This window comes from Bos grunniens, chromosome 10 (genome assembly GCF_055505025.1).
Source record: "Bos grunniens cultivar Pamir isolate PY7600 chromosome 10, Bosgru_T2T1.0, whole genome shotgun sequence".
NCBI lineage: Eukaryota > Metazoa > Chordata > Mammalia > Artiodactyla > Bovidae > Bos > Bos grunniens.
The window spans coordinates 22,336,325-22,359,185 of record NC_141174.1 but is presented as its reverse complement, the minus strand read 5'-3'; the positions used below and the strand labels follow the sequence as shown (position 1 = coordinate 22,359,185).

Below are 22,861 nucleotides of genomic sequence, written 5' to 3'. Positions count from 1 at the left end.
AATGGCTTGTAGAAACCTAACTTATAAATAACCTTTCCTCAGACAAGCTGGTATGTTAAGTGGGGACAGCAGGCAGTGGGTAGCGTCTGTGCCGCCTGATGGCTGGGTGACCTCTGCCGGCCTCAGTCTCTCCATCTGTGAGATGGAGAGTGTCAAGCCTTCCTCACAGGGTCATCGAGAGCATTCTGAGATCTGGTTATCGGCACAGTGCCTGTTTCACGGTAACATGCCTTCTGTTCACCATCTCTGCCTCCTCTTTCCTGCTTACAGCAGACATGGGAGTCTAGTCAGTTCCCTGATTAACCCACCTCCTGGGCCCCTGCTGCAGCTGCAGGCAGGGCAAGAGGCTTCGGAGGTGACCCAGCATCTCTAGGGTAATGGCTGTGCCGGCAAGAATGGACACCTGCAGAAGCTGGGGCCCCACGCTGCCTCTCCCCTCTCCTCCGTCCAGCCCGCTGAGCAGAGGGCCTGGAAGAGAGCCACATACCTGTGGGGCAGGACAGTCATCCTTGTCGGGCCTTGAAGAGGCCTACCTGGGATCTGTTCTTTGCAGCCCCGGTGAGCAGTCCCCTGCATGTGCCTGGCAGGCCCTTCCGGAGTCCCCTCACCCCGGCAGCCAGCAGCAGGGCCTGTGAGGATGGGATTTCAGAGGACCAGTGGTTCCCAACCACTGGGTGTTACGTGGTTCATCTCATCTGACCCTTCCCAACAATGCTACAAGTTAAGGGGTGTCACTGCCCCATTTTCTAGTTGAGGAAACCATGGCTAAGAGAGGGAGTAAGAATTTGCCCAAACCACTCTCACATGTGACAGGACCAGTGCTTGAATTCACGTTGTTGAACTCCAGAGCTAGGGCCTCACACTGACCTATATCCTTTCTGCCCTCTGTTACCGCCCCCCCCCCCCCTCAAATCCATGCATCAAATTCACAGGGGCAGACAGTTCCCTGGGACCTCTTGGAATGCCAGGAGCATGCAGCACTTTGCCCAGCTTACATGGGCTTCAGCACTTTTAAAGAGAAGGGGACAGTGTCCAAGAGGGATGTCACAAGAAAAACAATGCCCAAGGAACTGCAAGTCCGAAATGGCACAGCTGGAGTCCAGAATGGATGACCTGGAGGTCATCTCTCTACATCCCTTCTTTTCCAGAAAAGAAAATGGAGGCCCAGAGCACGAAGTGAGGTCCCTGCACACAGGACTTCTGACCACCCTGCAAACTCCCCAGTGGCCTCAGAAGCCAGGCACTGGTGCCCAGACACTGGTATAGAAAATGGGACTGAACCCAGCCCCTCTGCCCACCTGTTGTGTGACTCTCTGCAACTGAGAGCTTCCCTGAGCCACCTGCAGTTTTCAGGGGCTTTAGAGATAATGTGTGTGAGATCCCGGCCCGGCAGCTGGCACCTGCTAGGAACTCAGCGAACTGTAGCTATTATTATCACCGTTGTTGGTTTCGAAGTTCACTGATGTTAGGCACCACTAAGTCTCTTAGGTGTTGCTTTTCTTCTACGGTTCTGTGGAATCATTCCTAGCTAGGCCCAGAGAGGGAACGATGTTCCCAGTCATCTCTGAACACTGAAATCCATCTCAGGGAGGGCTGAGCCTCAGCTCTGTGTCTATTTGGGATTAGAATCTGGAAGAATGACCATGCACTGTAGCCACGGTGGCAGCTGCGAGTTCCCAACTCTTCCAGTGTGCCTGTGACTAATGACTCATCACTCAACCTCTGTCTATATCAAATTTCTGGGGGTCAAATGAGCATGAAATCACTTGCCCCCACCCTCCACCCCCAAGGGAAGTTTCTTGTGCTTATTTTTAAAGAGGGGCTGCCTGTGAAGTCTAACACCCCCCAGAGAGGCTACACTCCTATGGTGTTTTGGTTTTTTTTTTTTTTCTTTTTTTGATGAGGATTGAGTGGGGACCAACCTAGACAGCATATTAAAAGCAGAGACATTACTTTGCCAACAAAGGTCCGTCTAGTCAAGGCTATGATTTTTCCAGTAGTCATGTATGGATGTGAGAGTTGGACTATAAAGAAAGCTGAGCACCGAAGAATTGATGCTTTTGAACTATGGTGCTGGAGAAGACTCTTAGAGTCTCTTGGACTGCAAGGAGATCCAATCATCCATCCTAAAGGAAATCAGTCCTGAATATTCATTGGAAGGACTGATGTTGAAGCTGAAACTCCAGTACTTTGGCCACCTGATGCGAAGAGCTGACTCATTTGAAAAGACCCTGATGCTAGGAAAGATTGAAGGCAGGAGGAGAAGGGGACAACAGAGGATGAGATGGTTGGATGGTATCACCAATTCAATTGGGCATGAGTTTGAGTAAGCTCTGGGAGGTTGGTGATGGACAGGGAGGCCTGGCGTGCTGCAGTCCATGGGGTCACAAAGAGTCAAACATGACTGAGCAACTGAACTGAACTGAATGGGGAAGTTTGTCTTCAGGACAGAATTACCAGGCAGTGATAATTTGGGGCAGATGTATGGCATCCTCCCCACTGAGCCCTGGGGAATAAGGGGTGAGACTTGCAGAAATCCTGACAAATCCCAGATCCTCCTTCCCTTCCTCTCATGGAGCCCTCCTTCTGGAGCCATCAGAAACCCATCAGCCTGATTTCAGTTTGGCCTGATCCAGCTTCATCCCCCATGCTGAAGGGTGCTGATGGGATGTCTTTGGATTCCACATCCTCTCACCCGGTTCTTCATGACCGAAGGCAACTAGACATGCAAAGACCAGGCTGATGGAGGGAGCAGCCTATAGCAACAGAAGGCCATTCTCTGAGTCTTCCCATCTGGCTGACCTGAGAGCCTGGATGGAGGTGGGGACACCAGGATGGCAGTTCCCTAACATTTTCTCATTGTCTGGAGATGCCTGTGGGGCCTGATTGCTAAGGAGCAAGGTCTCCCTGGCTTCCCAGAGAGAACATGACCCCTGGATCTGCCCCATGATTCCTGCAGAAACCAGAGAGTGGCTGGATAGCGGTTTTCTTGGTCTGTGGAAATGAATCCTGGTCCCTGTTGCAGTCTAATTAAACTCTCCAGGCAGGGCAGACGGGGGACAGTAAGGCTGGCAGGTATCCCCCCACCTTCTCCTACTGCTCCTGTTACCATCTCCTCCTGCCTCAGATTCCCTGCTACTCTTACAGAGCTCTTGGTGAGATCCTTTTTTGTCCATGACCCTTCTTAGGGTCACATTCTTGGTAGGGTCATTTTTGGATTTGTCCTCATGGTGAGACTTCAGAGTGAGGAAAGGATATTGCAGTTATAATGATGACTTTTCTGCAGCCAGAAAACCTACTCAGGTTTTCTTCCTTCAATTTACTTCACTCCAATGGAAATGTATGGAGCATCTACTACATGCACATTTCAGTCCTGCTGCTGGAGAAACAGGGAAGGAGGGGTGCTGATGGAGGTGGTAGGATAAAGCATGAGCTGTGACCATACCATCTGCCAGCTTCATTTAGAGGCCAGGACCTGAGGTGGTCTTTCAGACCAGCCAGGTCTGGAGCACCAGCAGGACACAAACTCCTTGACAACCCTGCCTCTCACATGCAAGGGCCTCCTGGGTCCAGACTCCCTCAGCCTGCCAACCTCAACTCCCACCCTTTCCAGATCCTGGTGCCCAGCACCGCCAGGTACCTCTCTTCTTTGAAAACATCAAGTACTTTCATCCTCTGGACCTTTGCTCAGGCTGTTGATGGAGCTCACACCCTGCCCTGTCCTCCCCTTTCCTGCCTCTTAAGACTTTATTCGAAGAATTTATCCACTTTCTTTAAGAAGCCTTTCCTTAAGACTGCCTTGCGGTACAGTATTTCTTCCTCTGTGACCTCTGCTTGGTTAGTTAATTTAATATCTATTCCCTGAATGTCTGTTTCATGCCTGATCCTGGTCTCCTAGAACTTAGTCCACCTTGCTTTCTGCTCGGAAGTGACAGTAGTTCACATACAGCCGGGGCAGAATCTCACTGGTTTCTGTGTCCGTGTCTCTCAGCACCGTGTTTTGAACTTTGCTTTAAGTGTCAGACGGAGAGGTGGTTTCTAGACTGGGCTCTGCCACTAATTAGTCGTGTGGCCTCGGGCGAATCTTCCAGCCTCTCTGGCCTCCTCCCTTCTTCCTGATGAAACGGTGATGACGATACCCTGGAGTTGTCCAGCGGACAATGAGGCGGGGTGGAGGGAAGCGTCGTGAACGCTGGGAGCCCCAGGCCAACGGATGAGGTGAGGTGGTTGTACCCACAATCTCCTTTCACTGGCTGCGAAGCCGCGTCTCTTCCCCTTCGCTCTCTTCGAATGTCAAGTGCACCGGCTTCCAATCCCTCCTCGGGGCGGGCCCTCTGGTGGCTCGGCATCCTAGGCTGCGGAGGATCCCGGTGCAAACTCCAGACTCTCCTCGCACCCAGCTGCCCCTTCCCAAGGACTCGCCGAACACACCTTAAACCCTGTCCAGAGCGCAGCCCCAGAACTGCAGCTCCGCGGCGCGGGCTCCGGCCGGGGTCGCGCATCTCCAGCCGGTGACTCAGGGCCGCTCGGTCCGGGAGTGGGTGGAGGTAGGCGGGACAGACCCGGGCCGCGCGGGGGCAGGCGCCGTGAGCTCGGTCGCGGAGCAGTTGGAGTCGAGACTGGCTCTGGCCCGTCGCCATTCCGCCGCGGGCGTCTGCCTCGCCGGGCCTTCCTCCCGCGCCGCTTCGCTTTCGCTGCGCTCCTTTCCCCGGGCGCAGTGGCCCGGCAACCCGCCGGGGCTGGAGCGCTGGGCGGGCTCTGCGAGCGAATGAATGGGCGCCCGGGGGAGGCGCGCGCCTGGGGCTGAAGGGCATTAGGACCGTGAGGATCGCTCCGCGCTCCTGTCTCTCCCTATCACCCCCCCACCCCCCACCTCTCTCCTTTTTCTGCTCTGCAGGACCGAGCAGCCCCGCGCGAGCGAAAACAAACAGCTGGGGCTGAGAGTGCCCCCGCCCCGGCCCCGAGAGCACGCCAGCCCGGGCCCCTACTCCGGGCGTCCGCCCGCCCACCATGAGGAAGATCCGCGCCAATGCCATCGCCATTCTGACCGTAGCCTGGATCCTGGGCACTTTCTACTACTTATGGCAGGACAACCGAGCCCACGCAGCATCCTCCGGCGGCCGGGGCGCAAAGAGGGCGGGCGGGAGGCCAGACCAGCTCCGAGAGGACCGCACCATCCCGCTCATTGTGAGTACGCGCTGCGCTCGGGGTGGGCGGCCGGGGAGCCGCGGCGCGCGTCCTAGCCCCGCGCGGCTGCAGAGGGCGCGGGGCCGGGCCGGGGGCTGCGTGCCCGCCGCGCTCCGCCGGCTTTGTATACGTTGGAGCATTCCTGTCCGTTGTTATGGCAACCTCTGTCGGGCTAGCGGGGCCAGGGCGCAAGGATGGAGGGAGGGTGACAGCGGGTGGGGGCTGGGAGAAAGTACTGCAAGTTTGGTGGGCCCGGCGTGCGCGCGCGACTGGGAACGTGGCGGCGCTCTCGGCACTGCGCCGCGGGGCCCGGGGCGCAGGGGCCGGGGGTTGGGGGTTAGGGGTTACCTCCGCCTCACCCGTCGGCGGAGGCAGCTGGCCCTTGCGCACCGCAAGCGGGCAGTGGGAACCGCACGCTGCTAAGCGCGTGGGTGGCCGTGCTCTCCCCCTAGTCTCTTGGGGGCAAAGGACATGGATTGGGGACGCTGGGTGAGGCACGGTCGCTAGGGGCTGTGCTGGACTTCGAGCCCCCTTCTCAGACCCGGTCAACTTGAACCTTGTCATGAGGACTCCCTATGACTACTCCCAGGGTTCTCTGGATCGGGGAAAGGTCTCGTCCTGAAGGCGTCCCTCGCCCCAACATCAGTCCATCACCACGGGTGAACTAGCAGTGTCTGCGGCCAGCCCCGCGACGTCAGTGCGAATGGCAGGGCATGGATGGGGCGTCGATGGAGGTGCAGGGGTGCCCTTCCGCGCTGGGGGCCTGGACTGGGGCGTGCCTGTCACCGCCTCCTCCTGGGCCCCGGGTGACAGCTGTGTGTGGCAGGGGCACCTGTTGAGACGGGAGGTTCCGGGACCCGCGAGAGGCGCCCTCGGGCAGGACGCGTCCTTCGGATGGGGGCGGATGGTGGGCGAGACCCTTGGGCGACCCTCGGATCTGGGCAGGGGGCGGGGCCGCCTGGGGGAGCGGAGTGTGGGGCTGAGGGTGGGGGAGTGCAGCAGCGTGGCCATTCTGAAAGGCCTAGCCTTGAGGAGCCCCCCGGGGAGGCGCAGGGTCAGGAGGGCGAAAGCTTGTGCGGAGGAGAATCTGAGGTCTTCGTGCCAAGGCAGCTGAACCCCAGGAAAACGGAGTGTTGTCTGTAGGGAGGTTGTCGTTGTGTGGAAGGGCTCTCGTGTTCCCATCCTGTCCCAGATTACGTGTCTTGTTACCTACCAGGGAAGAAGTAGCTATCCCCTGCAAAAGAGCATTTCCAGGCTGTGCCTGAGGAGACCTTGGGGTCCGTGGGTTTTCCCCCAGCCCCACTCTCCCATGCCCAGCTCCCGCTCTGGTCGAACTCCCTGGGACTGCGCCCTGATTAGGTGAAACGTTCTGCTCTGGGCTGAGGGTCCTTGCCGCTAGCACCCTGTTTCCAAAGCACTTGTGGACGTTTGGACAGACAGGCTGATGAGGCAAAAAGCCTCCTGGGTCAAGATCCCGGAGAGTTGGGATCTGGGTGGACAGACAGATCAGAGTCAGAACTGGGCAAAGCAGGAGCGGCCCCTGACAGACCCCGGGGGGAGCTTCCACAGCAAGGACTCATCCAAGCTGCCACGTTCCTGCTCTCAAAGAGGGCCAGCTCTGGTCCAGGGTAGGCGGGCTGGAGTGGCAGGGGAGGCGCAGACTGCCCAAATGTTCTGTCCTTCTCTGTGGTGACGTGATGGGAGGAGGGTCTGAGCTCTAGGAGGAGGGGGAGGGGATGAGGGAGAATGGAAGGGAAGAGCACAGAGAAGCTAACTGCTGCTCAGAGCTCCAGGCTGGTCTCATCACAGGTGCCTGCGCATCAAAATCCAGGCCAGGCCACTCAGACTGAGAGCCCGGGAGGGTGTCGGGGGCTGCGGGGGCGCTGCTGAATGTGGGTGGCACTCATTTTGAGGGGGTGGAAATTGGAGGTCATGGGGGCTGCAGTGAACGTCCTCTCCTTGTTCCCTTGCGGTTGGACTTGCAGCAGATTAGAAGAGGGCTGTGAACTGGAAGCTGGGTTTCAAGTATGAAGAAGAATCAGGGAGCCAGGAATGGAGGTGCAGGAAGAGAGGAAGAGTGGAAGTTCCTCGCAGTGAGCTGCAGAGCCTTCTCTGGTCACTCTAGGCATAGCCCGCTCCCTCGCTGTTCTTAGGCTTTAAGCCCAGGATGTCTGTTCCCTGGGTGTTGATCCCCAGTCACACCCTGCCTTTGACACAGCCTTGCATTCCCATCTTCTGGGGTATTTCACTTCATTGGGATTCTCAGCTATCGGCCTGTCTCTTCACTGAGTGGCAGCTATCACTCAGGGACTGTGCAGGAAGCTTCATGCAACCCCACCTTGATGAGCACAGCAAGACTTAAGAAGTACTGTTAAATGAGTGAAGAAGGATTTTTGCTCATCTCTGGGAGCCATCAATGATCCAAGCTTCATATCCCACTAATACTTTATTCCAGCTCCAGCCTGACTCTTAACTTAGAGAGCTAGAGGAATGTATGTTCAGCTTCTCCGGGAGATAAACCCTTTGTTCAGCTTAAAAGGGGCAGGTGCAGCTGAAGATTTGCTTTCTGTCTGAAATCCGTGGTTAACCTCTCACTGGTCGTCTTGCCATTTCAAAACATGTCCCTGTCTAGTTGGGCCAGAATGCACCGCACATGGATTTTCAGATTCTTAGGGAATGATGCAGCCAGCTCTGCTGACAGAGGCTAAGAAAATTCAGACAGGCATCATCATCCCTCCCCTGGGGGATCAGAGAGCTGAGCTGGGAAAGGGAGGGTCTGCATAACAGCCTGGGCCAGGAGGCAGCTCTGGCTTCACAGTGTCTGGGTGATCTGAAGCCAGCCAAGTTGTTTCTGGACCTTGGAGACACTTGTTTGGCATTGTGGGGTGTCGGCATGGCAACGGGATGGCCCAGATTTCTCGGGGAGGTCCTGATTTTTAATATTCTGTCCTGCTGTCAGCCCATGTGTCATAAATTTTGATGTGCAAAACTGGTTATGGAATCTGTCAAACTAAAGAAAGAGAGATACTGACTTCATCAGTAAATGGCTGCTTGCGAGGTGGCAGGGTCTGTGATTTTCTCCATGCTGTGCTTTATGGGCAAGACAGTGGATTTGAGGATATCCACTTGAACCTATACTGATGCTCGCTAGCTCTGGACAGCAGCCAAAGCAGGAGGTGGAGCAGACACAGCTGGCCTTCAGTCTTCGGGCCTCACAGCCGGGAAGAACATTTGTGATTGGTTTGGTTTTCCATATGTGAAGTCTCTATTAGGCATGGAGAGGGGGGCGGGATACTAAGGTGTTACACGGAATTTCACTTTACAGACATATTTTTAAAAGACTGTCTATTGTGGGTATTTTTAGGATAGGTGTACTTCTTTGTAAGGTCTCCTATTTGAAACCATGGAGGTTTTAGGCAAGAGTTTTCCCAAGCCGGAGTTCTTTATCCTACCTTTGGGGTACTGCTCAGTGAGCATGGACAAAAACTTGTATCTCTGGACCTTAGTTATTTTGTATGTTAAATTTGAGTGAGGGAATTCCCAGTGGTTAAGATTTTGCGCTTTCCATACCAAGGGCATGGGTTTGATCCCTGGTCCAGGAACTAAGTCTCACAAGCCCTGCTATGTTTGGGATTTATTTAAATAAATAAATTTGGGTGAAATGATTTGTAAGGTGTGTTGACCCTTGGGTAAGTTGATGATAGTTTCATTTCTAGAAGCAGATAAATGGCTTTAAGGGAGTTCTTTTGAACAAAGTTGTAAGATTTATGGCCAATTGAGGGGCTACCCCTGTCTGGAGTAGTTGCCCTGGTAACCTTAGAGCCTGCACAGGGATCCCTGCTTACCTAGCAGAAGGGAATATAGATGATGACTTTTCCAGCACTGTTCTCTGAGAGCAGAGGCTTCAGTTCAGTCTGGATAGGTTTATATTTTATTTATAATGTGTACATTTCAGAACTGTGGGAATTATGATTTGCCTAAATGACAGAAAATGATGTTATATTTAATTTGTGTAGGTACCACACAAGATAGAGGGTGGGGAGGGAGAATCCCCAGTTCTTTTTGCCAAAATGTTTGAATTGAAAGGACCCAATTTCCTCTTATTGGGCTCCCAGCCTGGATCATGTTGAGGCCTGTCTGTAGGACCTGGGGACCACACTGAGGCCGCATGACTGGTAAGGGCCCTGACAGCCCAAGAGTCCCCTTCCTGGGAGACCCGAGTGCCGAAGACACAGGATGAGTTTCAGGGTTCTGCTCGTCCTTCCGCTGCTGTTGTAACAGCAGTTCCCACACCGGCTGCTCTGAGGGTGTTGGGCCTGGCTTTCCTCCTTGGTGACTGTGTTTGTCAGCTCTGTGGGCACAGGAAGCCCTGGGGCCTGAAAGTGCCATTGAAGCGGGCGTGGAAGGGCACTGATGGGCCCGGCTGGGCCCTGGGACTGTCTTGCTGTAATGGAAGAAACCCCCTGGGTCAGAGGGGAGCCTGGAGCCGAGCAGTTCATTACAGTTACAAGACTGCAGATTTATCCCTGTCGGCTTCTTGAGACCTGAAACACCTCCCCCTCACCATGTGAAAAGGAGGGGCAAAGACACAGTGAGGCTAAACAGACAGGAGCCCCAGGGGTTTCGGAAAGGAGCGGGGGGCAGAATTGTGAGACTCAGGTCGGTGATGAGGCCACGCGGGCGGTTCACTGAACCAGACAGCGTGCTTGGTGCCGCCCCAGGCGGTGTGCAGCTTGCTTTGGAACCGGTCTCAGCTTCTCTCCCCTGAACTCTGTAGTCTTTGATCTACGCCTGTTAGCCTCCGTGATCACTGCTGCCTCTGTGTTATGTTTCTGGTGGCCGCGTTCGTGGGACACGTCAGTGCCGTGTTAGGTGTTTTGCAGGCCTGAACCTCCTAGATTCCTTTCTGTAACCTAATGAGGTCAGCGCCATTATCTTGCCCAGTTAACATGAGTAAACTGAGGCTCAGACGGAGCCGGTGACTTGCCCGTGATCTAGCACCGAGTTAAGTGCTCGATCTGAAGGTGTGTCTGCCTCTGAAGCCCATGCTCTTGTCTTTTCTCTGAAGCATCCTCAGGGTAAGATCCAAGTCTGATACATTAGCATGTCTTTCCTGGAGAGCACCTAGGTCAGCACCTTACTTTGCATTCACTCCATAAACATTTGTTGGGGGAAAAAAATGCAAAAACCATACAGAACAAAATGTTAGCAGGAGGAAAAGTATTATTATGGATAATCTTCCCGTCCAACTTTTGGCTTTCTCCAGCATTTTCTGTAATAAACATCTATTAATGTTATAATGATAAAGCCAATCAAGATAATTATTTTAAAAATATTCAACGACTGAATAAAATCACTCTTGACTCCTTGATTAAAGTGTAAACTTCTTAACCATGTCTCATGCTTCTGAGTCCCACATCAGTGCTTAGCACTGAGCTAACAGAAAAGGCTAGAGACTTATTTGAATTATTCTGTAGGCCTCCAAGGAATAGAACTGGGCTTAGTGGGTTCCCTGGTGGCTCAGACAGTAAAGAATCTGCCTGCAGTTCAGGAGGCCTGGGTTCAATCCCTGGGTCAGGAAAATCCTCTGGAGAAGGAAATGGCAACCCACTCTAGTATTCTTACCTGGAGAATTCCATGGACAGAGGAGCCTGGTGGGCTTCAGTCCATGGGTTCACAAAAAGCTAGACATGACTGAGCAACTAACACGCTAATGGGTGAAAGTTGCAGAGAGAGAGAAATTTATTTTTACCAGAAGGAACACTTTTTTGTTGAGCTGACCGTCCCTGGAATAGTCTGAAAGCTGGCCAGGGTTTCTCTTCACACTCCCTGTTGTCAGGTCAGTGCTTGCTTCCGGCAGCAGTTGGAGGAGGAGAAAGAGGCTCGTGGTCCTGACTGTCTCCAAAGGTGTCAGGCAGCTCTGTAACTGAGTTGGAAATAGGGCCCAATTATTATACCACCAGAGGCCTGACGCCCAGGGAAGCAGGGCTGGCCGAACCCCCCGAGGCCAGGGAGGAGAGTGACGAAAAGAAAGCCATAACTGCCACTGTGCTGTCCCCTCCCTGTTCCTTTGGAGCTGCCAAGAAGGGAAGGAAAGGAGGCCGAGGCTGGTCAGAGGCAAGGCCACAGCGTCGGAAGTGCTGGTCTTCAGGATCTTTCCTGCTCCCCAGAACAAGGTCCACAGAGGTTTTCCACCCACCTGAGTCCCCTTGAATCTGACCTTTGCATATGCCACTTCTGTTTCCTTCATCCAGCCTGGGGAGAGTTTCCAGGTGGCCTGTCCTGTCCCCTGGGGGCCCTGACCATTGCTTTCCAGGGTGGTGCCGGCTGGCAGTGCCCTGAGCTATGTTTATGGAGGAGGCCTGGCTCCCCAACACCGTGAATTTCAGCCACACCCTTTGTCAGTATCTGGTTAGAGACAGCAAGGCCATCGGAGGACTTCTGTGAACATTTCAGAACAGGCAGGAGTGGCAGACTGGGGACATTTGGGGACAGGGCATCATTATACTCTGTAGGCAAGATAAGGCTCAGGCCTTGTCTGGGGAGACACGGAGGCAAGCCTGCCTCAGGTATAGCCTTTCCGCTTTTCTGGACCCATTAGGAAGAGCTCCAAGTTTAGCCTGAAGGCACCAGTGCCATCTCCTGCCATTCCATAAAGTGAGGTATGGCTCCACGCAGATCGGGACAGCATTGTCTCAGAGCTCGGAGAGGAGGTGACATCTCTTAATATGCTCTGAATTGTGAGCCCTGCTGTTGTGGGATTTCCCCCACAGGCAGAACAGAATGGCCCAGGATGGAAGCAGATGTTGGCTGCCAGGGATGAGAGGGTGAGGGGTGGAGAGAAGATGCAGAATAAAGGACAGATGACCTTCTCTCCTAGGTTCAGCTCTGCTCCCAGGGGGCTGTGTGTCCTTAGGTGAGTCATTTCCTATCTCTGGGCCCTTAGTTTCCTCATCTGTCAGATGAGACTTGAACTACGGGATCTCTGAGGTCGCTCTCAGCTCAAACCACCTTTGACCCTGTTGATCGTTCCTGCCAGAGTGAGGTGGCCCCAAGCCAGGACTCATGATCTGATGGTGCTGGCATTAAAAAGAATAAGGCCAGAGGGTGAGGCATACAAAAACCAGACCACTTGTGTTCAGAAAAGCGTGAAGCCAGTTCTCACAAGAAATAAAGTGGACCAAACCCATTGTGTTCTCTTCTCTCAAAACACTGATGGGACGGTGCAGCTCGCCTTCTGCTGAAGGAGAAGCCTATGTTATTCCCGTGTGTGTCCGGGAGGCACACAGACACGTCTGCGGGAGTGTCTCGGGTGGACTTCAGACTCTCAGCAATGCGGAATGAGGCTGCAAAGACCCCTGAGCAAAGAAATCACAGCTTCAAGCTCTTGGACTTTATTCAGAAGACAGGCTTGGAATTTGGCCACAGCCTAGAAACCCACATTGTTTGTAAAAATCAGTTTAAGGAGTTCAGAAGGTTGTCTGTCTCTTGGTAACCTTCAGCTTTTCATAGGTTACATATACAGCAGATTAGAGCGAGCAAGCTGGAGCCTTGTTAGGAGCTGCTGATATACCGAGAAGTGACAGTTGACAGCAGAGAACCAACCAGCTGTGTGAAGATGAAGCCATCCCCTTTCCCCTCTGACCAGGTGCACACTGGTCAGAAACGCTGCAGGCACCATTTATTCCTTCACTTGACAGTTATTTACTGGGCATGTACTGTGTGCCAGGACGGTTACAGGCTCTGGGAAAAGCAAAACAGGCAAGGTCCCGCTCTAAAGGAGCTTACATTCTAGTGGAGGAGACAGACCATAAACAGATAAATATACTGTGTGTTAAAGAAAGAAAAGAAAGTGAAGTCACTCAGTCGTGTCCGACTCTTTGCGACCCCATGGACAGTAGCCTGCACCAGTACTCTTGCCTAGAAAATCCCATGGACAGAGGAGCCTGGTGCAGGCTACTGTCCATGGGATTTTCTAGGCAAGAGTACTGGAGTGGGTTGCCATTTCCTTCTCCAGGAAATCTTCCCGACCCAGGGATCGAACCCAGGTCTCCAGCATTGTAGACAGATGCTTTAGCATCTGAGCCACCAGGGAAGTCCTTACTATGTGTTAGGTGATAGGAAATACTGTAAGAATAAAATAAAGTGGCAAAGGGGGACAGAAAGATGAGAGAAGGATGGCCAGGAAAGGCCTGCTGGATAAGATGGTGTTTGAGCTATAGCTACAGCAGAATGGAAAGAGTAAGCCAGGCAGACATCTCAGGAGAAAGTGTTCCAGACAGCCAAAGCCCAGGGCAGTATGTCTGCAGGGTAAGCGAGGGGAAAATGGCCCGAGGTGAAAGTCCAGTTCATTAGGCCCTCTAGCCCATGGCAAAGATGGGCTCGGAAACATGTCCCTGAGTCATCAGGAAGTGATCAATTACATTCAGTGTACCGGCTTGGGATGTCAGGGAGCTTATGTCATTCAGTTCAGAAAAATTTCCAGCAGTGTGGTCAAATATATTAGTAAGTGTTGGTTCTTAAAGAGGTAAACCTAGGTTTTTTGAAAGATGTGCTGTGGCTGGAACACTTCATTTCCCTACAGTGTGAGATCAGTGAGGTACTTGTGTGTCCTGAGTGTGTGTGTGTGTGTGTGTGTGTGTGTGTAGGTGTGTATGTGTAGGCGTATGTGTGCGTGGTGAGGCTGGTGGGGGGGAACAGAGGGTGCTAGTGCTTGAAGAGATTTAAAAAACAAAAGATAATGGGGCCCTTGTTGAAATATTGGAGTAGGGGAGGACGGGGGAGGGCTCTGGGGGAGAGTTTTGTGTGGGAGGGAGAATTCCGCTGTGCGGTGGTACCTGATCAGACACCCCTTTGTTTCTTCGTCTGGTTCATCGTGTTCTCTTCAGGTGCATTGGGACTCTGGAGAGGATGTTTTCTGGCAATGCGGGAACTTGGAATTCTTGCATTTTCCTGCCCACTTCTGTACAAACAGATCCTGGAGGCTGAAGCATCTAGAGCCTTCCCTCAGACATGGAGGGTAGAGACCTGAGCACTGGCAGAATCAACAAGCCCGCACAGCTGTTTTTTTTCCAGGCAGGAGGTGGATGAAGGGGTTGCTTTCTGGAAGTGGGCTCTGCCTGGGCCTGGGGCTGTGTGCCCTGATGCTCAGTGCTTCCCCAGTGCCCAGGTATGATGCAGCTTCGTGTGCCCGGCAACCCGCAGGTGCTCTATTTTTGTGGTTCAGGTCACCCACAGTCCGAGACCCCTGTCAGTCATGTCCATTTAGACTTCAGATTTCCATCCCTTTATCTTCTCACAGTGGCTCTGGCTTTTAGCTTCTTTAAACAAACTGTTGGGGAGAGCTTCTGACATTTCAAGGTCTTTCATTTCAAGGGAGTCTGGCCTTCATGCCACTGCCAGAGGGAATGAGTGTTGCCTTCCAAAGTTGCCAAGTCACTTCCAGGGCCCTTAGCTTCTGGCACCTCACAAGTCTGTGACCAGATTCTTGGCTTGGAAGCCATCTTTTCCCCTTCCTGTGAAATCCCTTACTGGATGCTTGGGGGAAGCTGGGAGGAGTGTGGGAGGCTAGAGGCATCATGCCAGGGTTTGGGGTAGAGCCCAGCCTGAGACTCAGGGAGAAAGAACCTGTGATCAATTAGTGATGTCTGCTCTGGTGTTGGTGCCTTGAAGGGATAAAGTGATAGGACTGAACGACAGCCAACCAAGCCATGAGTCCAGAGGAAGAGAAGGAACCAAGGGACAGAGCACACATACTGCAGGGCCCAGGGAAGGCGATGGGCCTTTTGGAGTCATAAGCCAAGAGTGATTCCAGGTAGAGAGCAGAGCTGCCTACAGTAAAGCTTTAGTACAGGCTTGGTGCCATCTTATAGGAGCAGGGAAATGACAAGGGCCTTCTTCTAAAACACTGAGCAGAAATGAACTTGCCCCTGGATGTACCCCCAAATTGCCCACTCCTGGTTTTTTGCAAAGTAGAGAACACAGCATCACCTAGACAGCCCTTCCAGTCAAGCAGGGTCCCTGATCCACACCTGGGCAGGGGTTCAGAGCCAGGTTGGGGCCTGGGAGATCTGAAAGCCTGTATGGGGACAAAGCTGCTTGGCAAGCCAAGCAGAGAGAGTAATAAAGGGCCTGATCAGAAAATGAAACCTGTTGTGAGGCCCAGCCTGAGCAAGAGTATTCAGAAGAGCCAGGCCAAGTTCCCTGAGAATAGTCACAGGGGTGCTGATGGGAGATGACAGCGGCCCACAGGTAGGGAGAGCCCTGCAGGGTGCAGACCTGTGCTAACCAGTAGAGTAGCCATGTGGCTATTGCATGCTCGAAATGTGGAAAAATTAGATTTTAAATGTTCTTTCATTTTAATTGATCTAAATATAAAATCAGACACTCATTTCAGCTATTGGAAAATGCCTAGGAGTGTTTAGAAGCGTTTCAGTATAGGGAATCCACACTTTCGGCTGTAAATTTTATGAAATCTCAATATAGATAAAGTATTTCTGGTGAAAGTTGAGTATCTAAATTGAAATGTGCTGTAAGTGTAACATATACACTGGATTTCAGAGATTTAGTACCAAGAAAAAAAGAATGAAAGCACCTCACTCATATTTTTTGTATTATGTGTTGAAATGCTAATATTTGGGTATAATGGGCTAAATAAAATATATTATTAAAGTTAATTTTACCTGTTTCTTTTTACTTTATGTGGCTTGTATTCTGTTTCTTTGGACCACGCTTCTCGTTACATGTGTTCGTGACTGCTTACTGAAGTGCTGGGGGGTTGTTAGCAGAAGGTTATGTGTAAAGGACGTGGCTACATTCCTAGTTTACCTTGACTTCAGGATGTGTGCCTTCCGGTCCAGCTGCTGCTGACTCTTTAGTTCCTAATTCACCATCATCTATGGGCACGGACAGCTCCCAGCCTGGACCCTCATCTTTATACCATCATTAAAACCAAGGTCAATGTTTCTTGCCATGTCTTCTCTTTTTAAAAATCCCTTCTAAGCTCTCGCTGTGATGAAAATGGGTTTTGGAGGCGGGGTAAGAGCAGTGGAGGCAGGGAGCCTTTTACTCCTTTGGAAACTAGAGAGATTAGTTCCAGTCTGTTGCTTTTGGTGTTTCGTCTTTGTCCTGTTAGAGCCAGAATGACAAATAGGTCTCAGCTCTACTTGGCAGCTCAGAACCTGTGGAAGTGGCATCCTGGAGCACTGTGGGGAGAAGGGTTCTGAAGCTGCATCCAGACTGATAGGAAAGAGGCAGTTGATTACCCATGTCTGTAAAGGGCAGGGAAGGGGACTGTAGAAATGTACACCGTGTTTCCTGATCCTACATCCACAGAGCTGCCTTCTTTGAGCAGTTTCGCTCCACTTGAAAGATATGCGTTAAAAATATTGGCCGCTTTGAAGAAGCAAGAATGAGGCTTGCGGACTTGTGCAGAGGAGAAACTGGTCATCACCAGGGATTCGAACCCTAACTAAGAAGATGTGACAAGAACTTTAAAACACTGCGCCAAGTTTTAGTAACATTTTTCACTTATTCAGTGGAGGTGAGTCGGACCAGAGTACTGGCAGCATTGGAGATGGTTAAAACCATCTTGGAGAAGGGTAAAACCTGGGGAGTCTGGGCGAAGAGAAGAGAGTTGCCTCTTTGCCTTTTCACGTCTTCCTCTTCCCTCCTTTAAAAGCAGGCTTTGTGAATCTGAGAACACTCCCCGCTTCTTGGTACCAGAGTTCTGGTTGTGGCTTCGTTTGGGATGCAGCATGAGGCAGCGGTGGCGGGCACAGCCGCTGGAGCCAGTGTCAAGGTGCATGTTCCAAGCCCTGATGTTCCCTAGCAAGTTGTTTAAGCTAAGTTCTGTGCCTTCATTGTCTTACCTGTAAAATGGGGATACTCGTAGTCTCCATTTCAGATGGTTGCTCTGAAATGTGCTACAAGTATAAAATATGCACTCAATTGCAGAGACGTAAAGTGCTTGGATTAGTGTCAAGCGCATAGTAAGTACTATACTAGCGTTAGCACAGAGGTTAACAATACAAGTTATTATAAGTTCATTTCCGTATTATTTACTTAAGGCTGCGTGCATCACAAATCACCATAAAATGTATGACTTAAGACAGCGACAGTCATTTATTGTCTCTCCCTGTCTCTGTGGGTCAGGTATTTGGGAGTGGCTTAGCCTGGGTGGTTCTAGCTTGGGGTTTTCCGGTGAGGTTACTACTGGCTGTTAGCAGGAGGCCTCAGTTCTTCCCCACGTGGGCCTCTCTATAGGCCTGCTTGACAGTCTGCAGGGGGTGGTGGCTGGCTTTCCCCAGAACAAGCAAACCAGGAGCCCAAGATGCATACTGCAAAGCCTTCTTGACCTAACCCAGGGATTCACATAAGCAGCAGAGTGATGAGGTCTGACTTACGTTTTGAGAGACCTCTGTGACTGTTGGTCTGAGAAGAGACACAAAAAGGGCAGAGACAGAAACCTTTTTTCTTCTGCCTGCAACGTCCCAGGAGCCTGCCAATTGTGTTTCATGTATTTCCCCTCTAACTGTCTTAGCAGGCTGGTGAGCTGAGTATTACTGTCCCCATTCTACAGACAAGGAACCTGACTCAGAGAGGGTGGGTTACCTGCTGACAGAGCCAGGATGTGGCCAGGTTAGCCTGGCAACACAAACCTGAGGAAACACTGACTTCTCAGGATGCCCACCGCCTGACGGCATGGCATACAAGGGGAAAGCAGAATTTGTGAAGGATCTTAATTCCCTCATTTCTTGAAATCAGGATGGGGAACCTAAGAAGGTCAAGAGATACTCACAGATCAGACAGAGGAGTGGGGTGGGACCTGGTGATCTTGGCATCTGTTGGAGCTGGAGAAAAGACGAGGGGCTGGGCGAGTTTGAAAGGTTTTATGGACTAGAAGGTTGAGGGCTGGGGAGACTCCCTGTGACTGGCTTAGTCTCTCCAAATTAGCAGCACCTTTGAAGTCAGGGAAAGCCTTGGTATTACCTGTGCCCCAGAGAGTACCATGCCAAGGCATCAGACCTACCCAGCTGGGATGGACTATTTGTGGTAGTAAAATAAATGAACTTGATCACTACACATCAGCATGAAAGAGGCTTAAAAACGTGATGTTAGAAGGGAACAGAGAACCAGATTGCAGATGGCATAGTATGATACATTTATGCAAATTTGAGTAATATAAAACAATTCCATCTATTGTTCCTGAAAGTGTGTGTGTATGTGTGCCTGTATATCTCAAAGTGTAACAATGGACCAAAGAAGATATACAGCCCATTCCCGGAGGAGACGGGGGAGGGGACCAACAGAGAGTTCTGACTATCTTTGTAGTGTTATTTCAGGTTTTTAAAATATTAATGGAAGAGAGAAGCTTAGATGATCTTATTTGCAAAGCAGAAATGGAGACAGAGATAGAGAACAAACATACGGACACCAAGGGGGAAGGAGTGGGTGGTGGGATGAGTTGGGAGATTGTTATTGACGTATATACACTATTGATTCCATGTATGAAACAGATAACTCGTGGGAACCTACTGTAGAGCATAGGAGCTCTACTCAGTGCTCTGTGGCGACTCAAATGGGAAGGAAATCCAAAAAAGCTGGGGTATATGTAAACATATAGCTGATTCATTTTGCTGTACAGCAGAAACTAACACAACATTGTAAAGCAACTATACTCCAGTAAAAATTAACTTAAAAAGAGAGAGAGAAGCTTAAAGCCAATCTGATAATATGTTGAGTTGTTAATTTGGGGGGCGATGTAGGTGATTCTTAATCTTTGTATGTTTTGGAATTAAAAAACCCCTCTTAATTCTAAAAACATTTTAAAAGGAAAAGGAAAAGGAAAAGCTGGCACCTCAGGATTGCTGGGTCTCAACTGCATGAGGATGGAGAAGGAGGGTGGTGGACAACAAAACTTCCTCCTCGCCCCCCACCACCAAAGCCTGTCACCCACACAGCACTGTTTTCACTTGCCTTGCTGCTGCTGCTAAGTCGCTTCAGTCGTGTCCGACTCTGTGCGACCCCATAGACGGCAACCCACCAGGCTTCCCCGTCCCTGGGATTCTCCAGGCAAGAACACTGGAGTGGGCTGCCATTTCCTTCTCCAATGCATGAAAGTGGAAAGTGAAAGTGAAGTCGCTCAGTCGTGTCTGACTCTTAGCGACCCCATGGACTGCAGCCTACCAGGCTCCTCCATCCATGGTATTTTCCAGGCAACAGTACTGGAGTGGGGTGCCACTTGCCTTGGGGGGCAGCAAAGTGATTCTCCATTCTCTATGCTGGATGTTGGGGTGTATGTGCTCTGTACCTGAAGACCAGCCCCAAGACAGGCATGGGGATCTGGAGGGTGGGGACTGGGGGCGGGGGTCCTGGGGTGGGAGACGGGGATGGTAGAGAAAGCACTTTCTTCAGCAAAATCTAAGTTTTGGGATGCAAGGGACTGGAGGAAAAGAAGGGTCAGCAAAGGATCAGATGCTAGAAACTGGGAGTCCCATCTGTGAAAGGACAGGAATAGGAACAATGGATGTGTCGGACTTCCCTGGTAGCATAGCAGATAAGAGTCCACCTGCCAATACAGGAGACATGGGTTTGATCTCTGGTCCAGGAAGATTAGAGAAAGTCAGTGCAAAGCAACCAAGACCCAAAGCAGCCAAAATAAGTATTAAATAAATAAATAATAAATAAATAAAAATGGCTGTGCCTACCCCCCTCTCAGGGTGAGGGGATGACAAATTCTTTTGAGAGAAAAGTATGAGATCAAAGACCTGCAGATTATTTTTGATTGTTCTTTTTTCTCCCTTCGGACATGGTACATGTTTAATATACAAGAGATGGGAAATCAGAAAGGACATGAAAATCACCCCCAAACCTACCGTTCAGGCTCGCCACTATCAACATTTTGGTGAATAATTAATTCAGATCTTTTTTGGTGGCTTTTTCTTAGTGAAATCAAACATCTTTATCCTGTTTTGTACCTGGCTCTTTTCATATAACACTTTATCTTTCTTTGCCACCTTTCTATGTCATTGTCTTCTTCCAAATATTTTTAATGGCTGCCTAGAAATTCCAGAGGGTGAATGGTCCATAGATTATGTAATCACAGTTCATAGATGATAGATACTTAGATTAGACTGAACAATATGAAATTGTTTTTCTTAGGTCCGAAATAATCAAATGTTGGCAGTCTCATATGGTTCAACCAAATGTTCTCCTGTTTTTTATTTTTGTAAACAGCATGAAAATGAATAATATCCTTGTAGGTAACTCTTTACACATAGCCTTGATGAATTCCTTAGATAAATACCTAGAAATGGAGTTGTTGAATAAAGTATAGGAAAATAAAGACATAATCAGATAGGGCTGGGATTAGGGGGCAGCAGGTGTTGTAAGTGCAAAGCTGCATCCTGTCTTTAAAATGTTGATATTTGAATTAAGGAGATATTTCAGTAAAATATTATCTATGTTGATACCTAAGTGTTTTTTTTTTTTTTGGTGCCCCTTTACAGTTTTGCACCTAGGCTGAGTGCCTCGCTTCCCTCACCTTAATCCCAGCCCAGGATAACAGTAGTGTTTGCCTTTTTGAGTTCTAGTCAAGACTATGGTTTTTCCTCTGGTCATGTATGGATGTGAGAGTTGGACTGTGAAGAAGGCTGAGCGCCGAAGAATTGATGCTTTTGAACTGTGGTGTTGGAGAAGACTCTTGAGAGTCCCTTGGACTGCAAGGAGATCCAACCAGTCCATTCTGAAGGAGATCAGCCCTGGGATTTCTTTGGAAGGAATGATGCTAAAGCTGGAAACTCCAGTACTTTGGCCACCTCATGTGAAGAGTTGACTCATTGGAAAAGACTCTGATGCTGGGAGGAATTGGGGGCAGGAGGAGAAGGGGATGACAGAGGATGAGATGGCTGGATGGCATCACTGACTCGATGGACATGAGTCTGAGTGAACTCCAGGAGTTGGTGATGGACAGGGAGGCCTGGCGTGCTGTGATTCATGGGGTTGCAAAGAGTCGGACACGACTGAGCGACTGAACTGAACTGACTGAACTGATGATTGACTGCATATAAACCTCTCAAAACAACATTCATGGCAAGTGAGCTCAGTAGATGTTATGTCCAATTCCATTCAGAAAGCTAGACTTTAGAGTGCAAGAGTGAATGAGCCCCGCCTCTTGCCCTCCGGTTGCTTGGGCTTGGAAGGGAAGTGGTGAGAGTGGGGAAGGTTGTGGGTGCCATCACAAGGCATGCACTAAGCAGAGCCCTTACTGAGGGCATGCTGATGTGGCTAAGGCCTCATTCTTTTCATAAGACAACTTCAATGAAAAAAATTTTTTACAAATATATACATTGTTTTTAAAATTCTTTTCCATTATGGTTTATCACAAGATATTGAATAAAGATCTCCGTGCTATACAGTAGGACCTTGGATAAACAAGGTTTATCCATTCTATATATATTTATCCATTCTATATATAATAGTTTGTGCCTGCTAATCCCAAGCTCCCAATCCATCGCTCCTCCACTCCCCTCCACCCTTGACAACCACAAGTCTGTGAGTCTCTTTCTGTTTTGTACATAGATTCACTTGTGTCACATTTTAGATTTCACATCTAGGTGATGTCTTATGGTGTCTGTCTCTTTCTTTCTGACTTACTCCACTTAGGGTGATAATAGGTCTATCTGTGTTGCTGCAAATGCCATGATTTCATCCTTTTTATGGCTGAGTAGTACTCCATTGCATGTATACACCCATCTTTACCCATTCATCTGTGGATGGACATTCAGGTTGTTTCCATGTCTTGGCTATTGTGAATAGCGCTGCTATGAACACAGGGGTACATGTATCGATTTGAATTACAGTTTTGTCCGGATGTATGTTCCGGATTGCTGGGTCATATGGTAGTTCTATTTTGGACTTTTTTGAGGAGCCTCCATACTGTTTTCCACAGTGGCTGTGCCAGTTTGCATTATCACCAAGAGTGTAGGAGGGCTCCCTTTTCTCTACACCCTTTCCAGCATTTGTTATTTGCAGACTTTTTAATGATGGCCATTCTGACTGCTGTGAGGCGATACCTTATCGTAGTTTTGATTTGCCTCTCTCTAATAATCAGCGATGCTGAGCATCTTTTCATGTGCCTATTGGCCATCTGTGTGTCTTGTGGGGAAATGACTATTGAAGGCTTCTGGTGGCGGAGACTTGAAAGATGAGCATATCTTGGCTGGACGTGGAGAGAAAGGGGACATTAGACAGGAGGTGTGGCTTGCAAAGGCACAGCATTTCTGTCATTTTCTAAGGTTTTAGCCTGAAATGCGGGGGAGTAGGTCAAGAATCAGACTGGGTGGGTGGGGGCAGACCCTGGGATTCCGCCCTGAGCCAAATATTGATTCTGTCCCCAAGCCACACTGACCACAGGAGCGCCCAGCCTGGAATGGTCCACTGGCGCTTCCCGGGGTGCCGCCTTCCCTAGGTAACAAATATGGCAATACTGATGCTTTTATATTGACTTATTTTCTTACGTTCAACTGTAGTAAAATACACATAACATAAACTTCACCATATAAACCGTTTAAAGATGTACCCAGTGGCATTAGGTACATTCACACTGTTGTGCAACTGTCGCTACCATCCATCTCCAGAACCTTTCATCATCCTAAACTCAACACCATTAAAT

General features: G+C 50.3%; 1 protein-coding gene across 2 annotated transcripts in view; it reads left to right on the top strand.

Moving 5' to 3' along the window:
- Window positions 1-4,911: 4,911 nt before the first annotated feature.
- Window positions 4,912-22,861, top strand: part of GALNT16 (polypeptide N-acetylgalactosaminyltransferase 16) — a 101,711-nt gene continuing 83,761 nt past the window's right edge. For both annotated transcript variants that reach the window (XM_086320048.1, XM_086320049.1), the window contains exon 1: window positions 4,912-5,187. In XM_086320048.1, coding sequence (XP_086176174.1) covers window positions 5,011-5,187 — 177 coding nt within the window. In that variant the 5' untranslated portion in view covers window positions 4,912-5,010. The remainder of the gene's footprint in view (window positions 5,188-22,861) is intronic.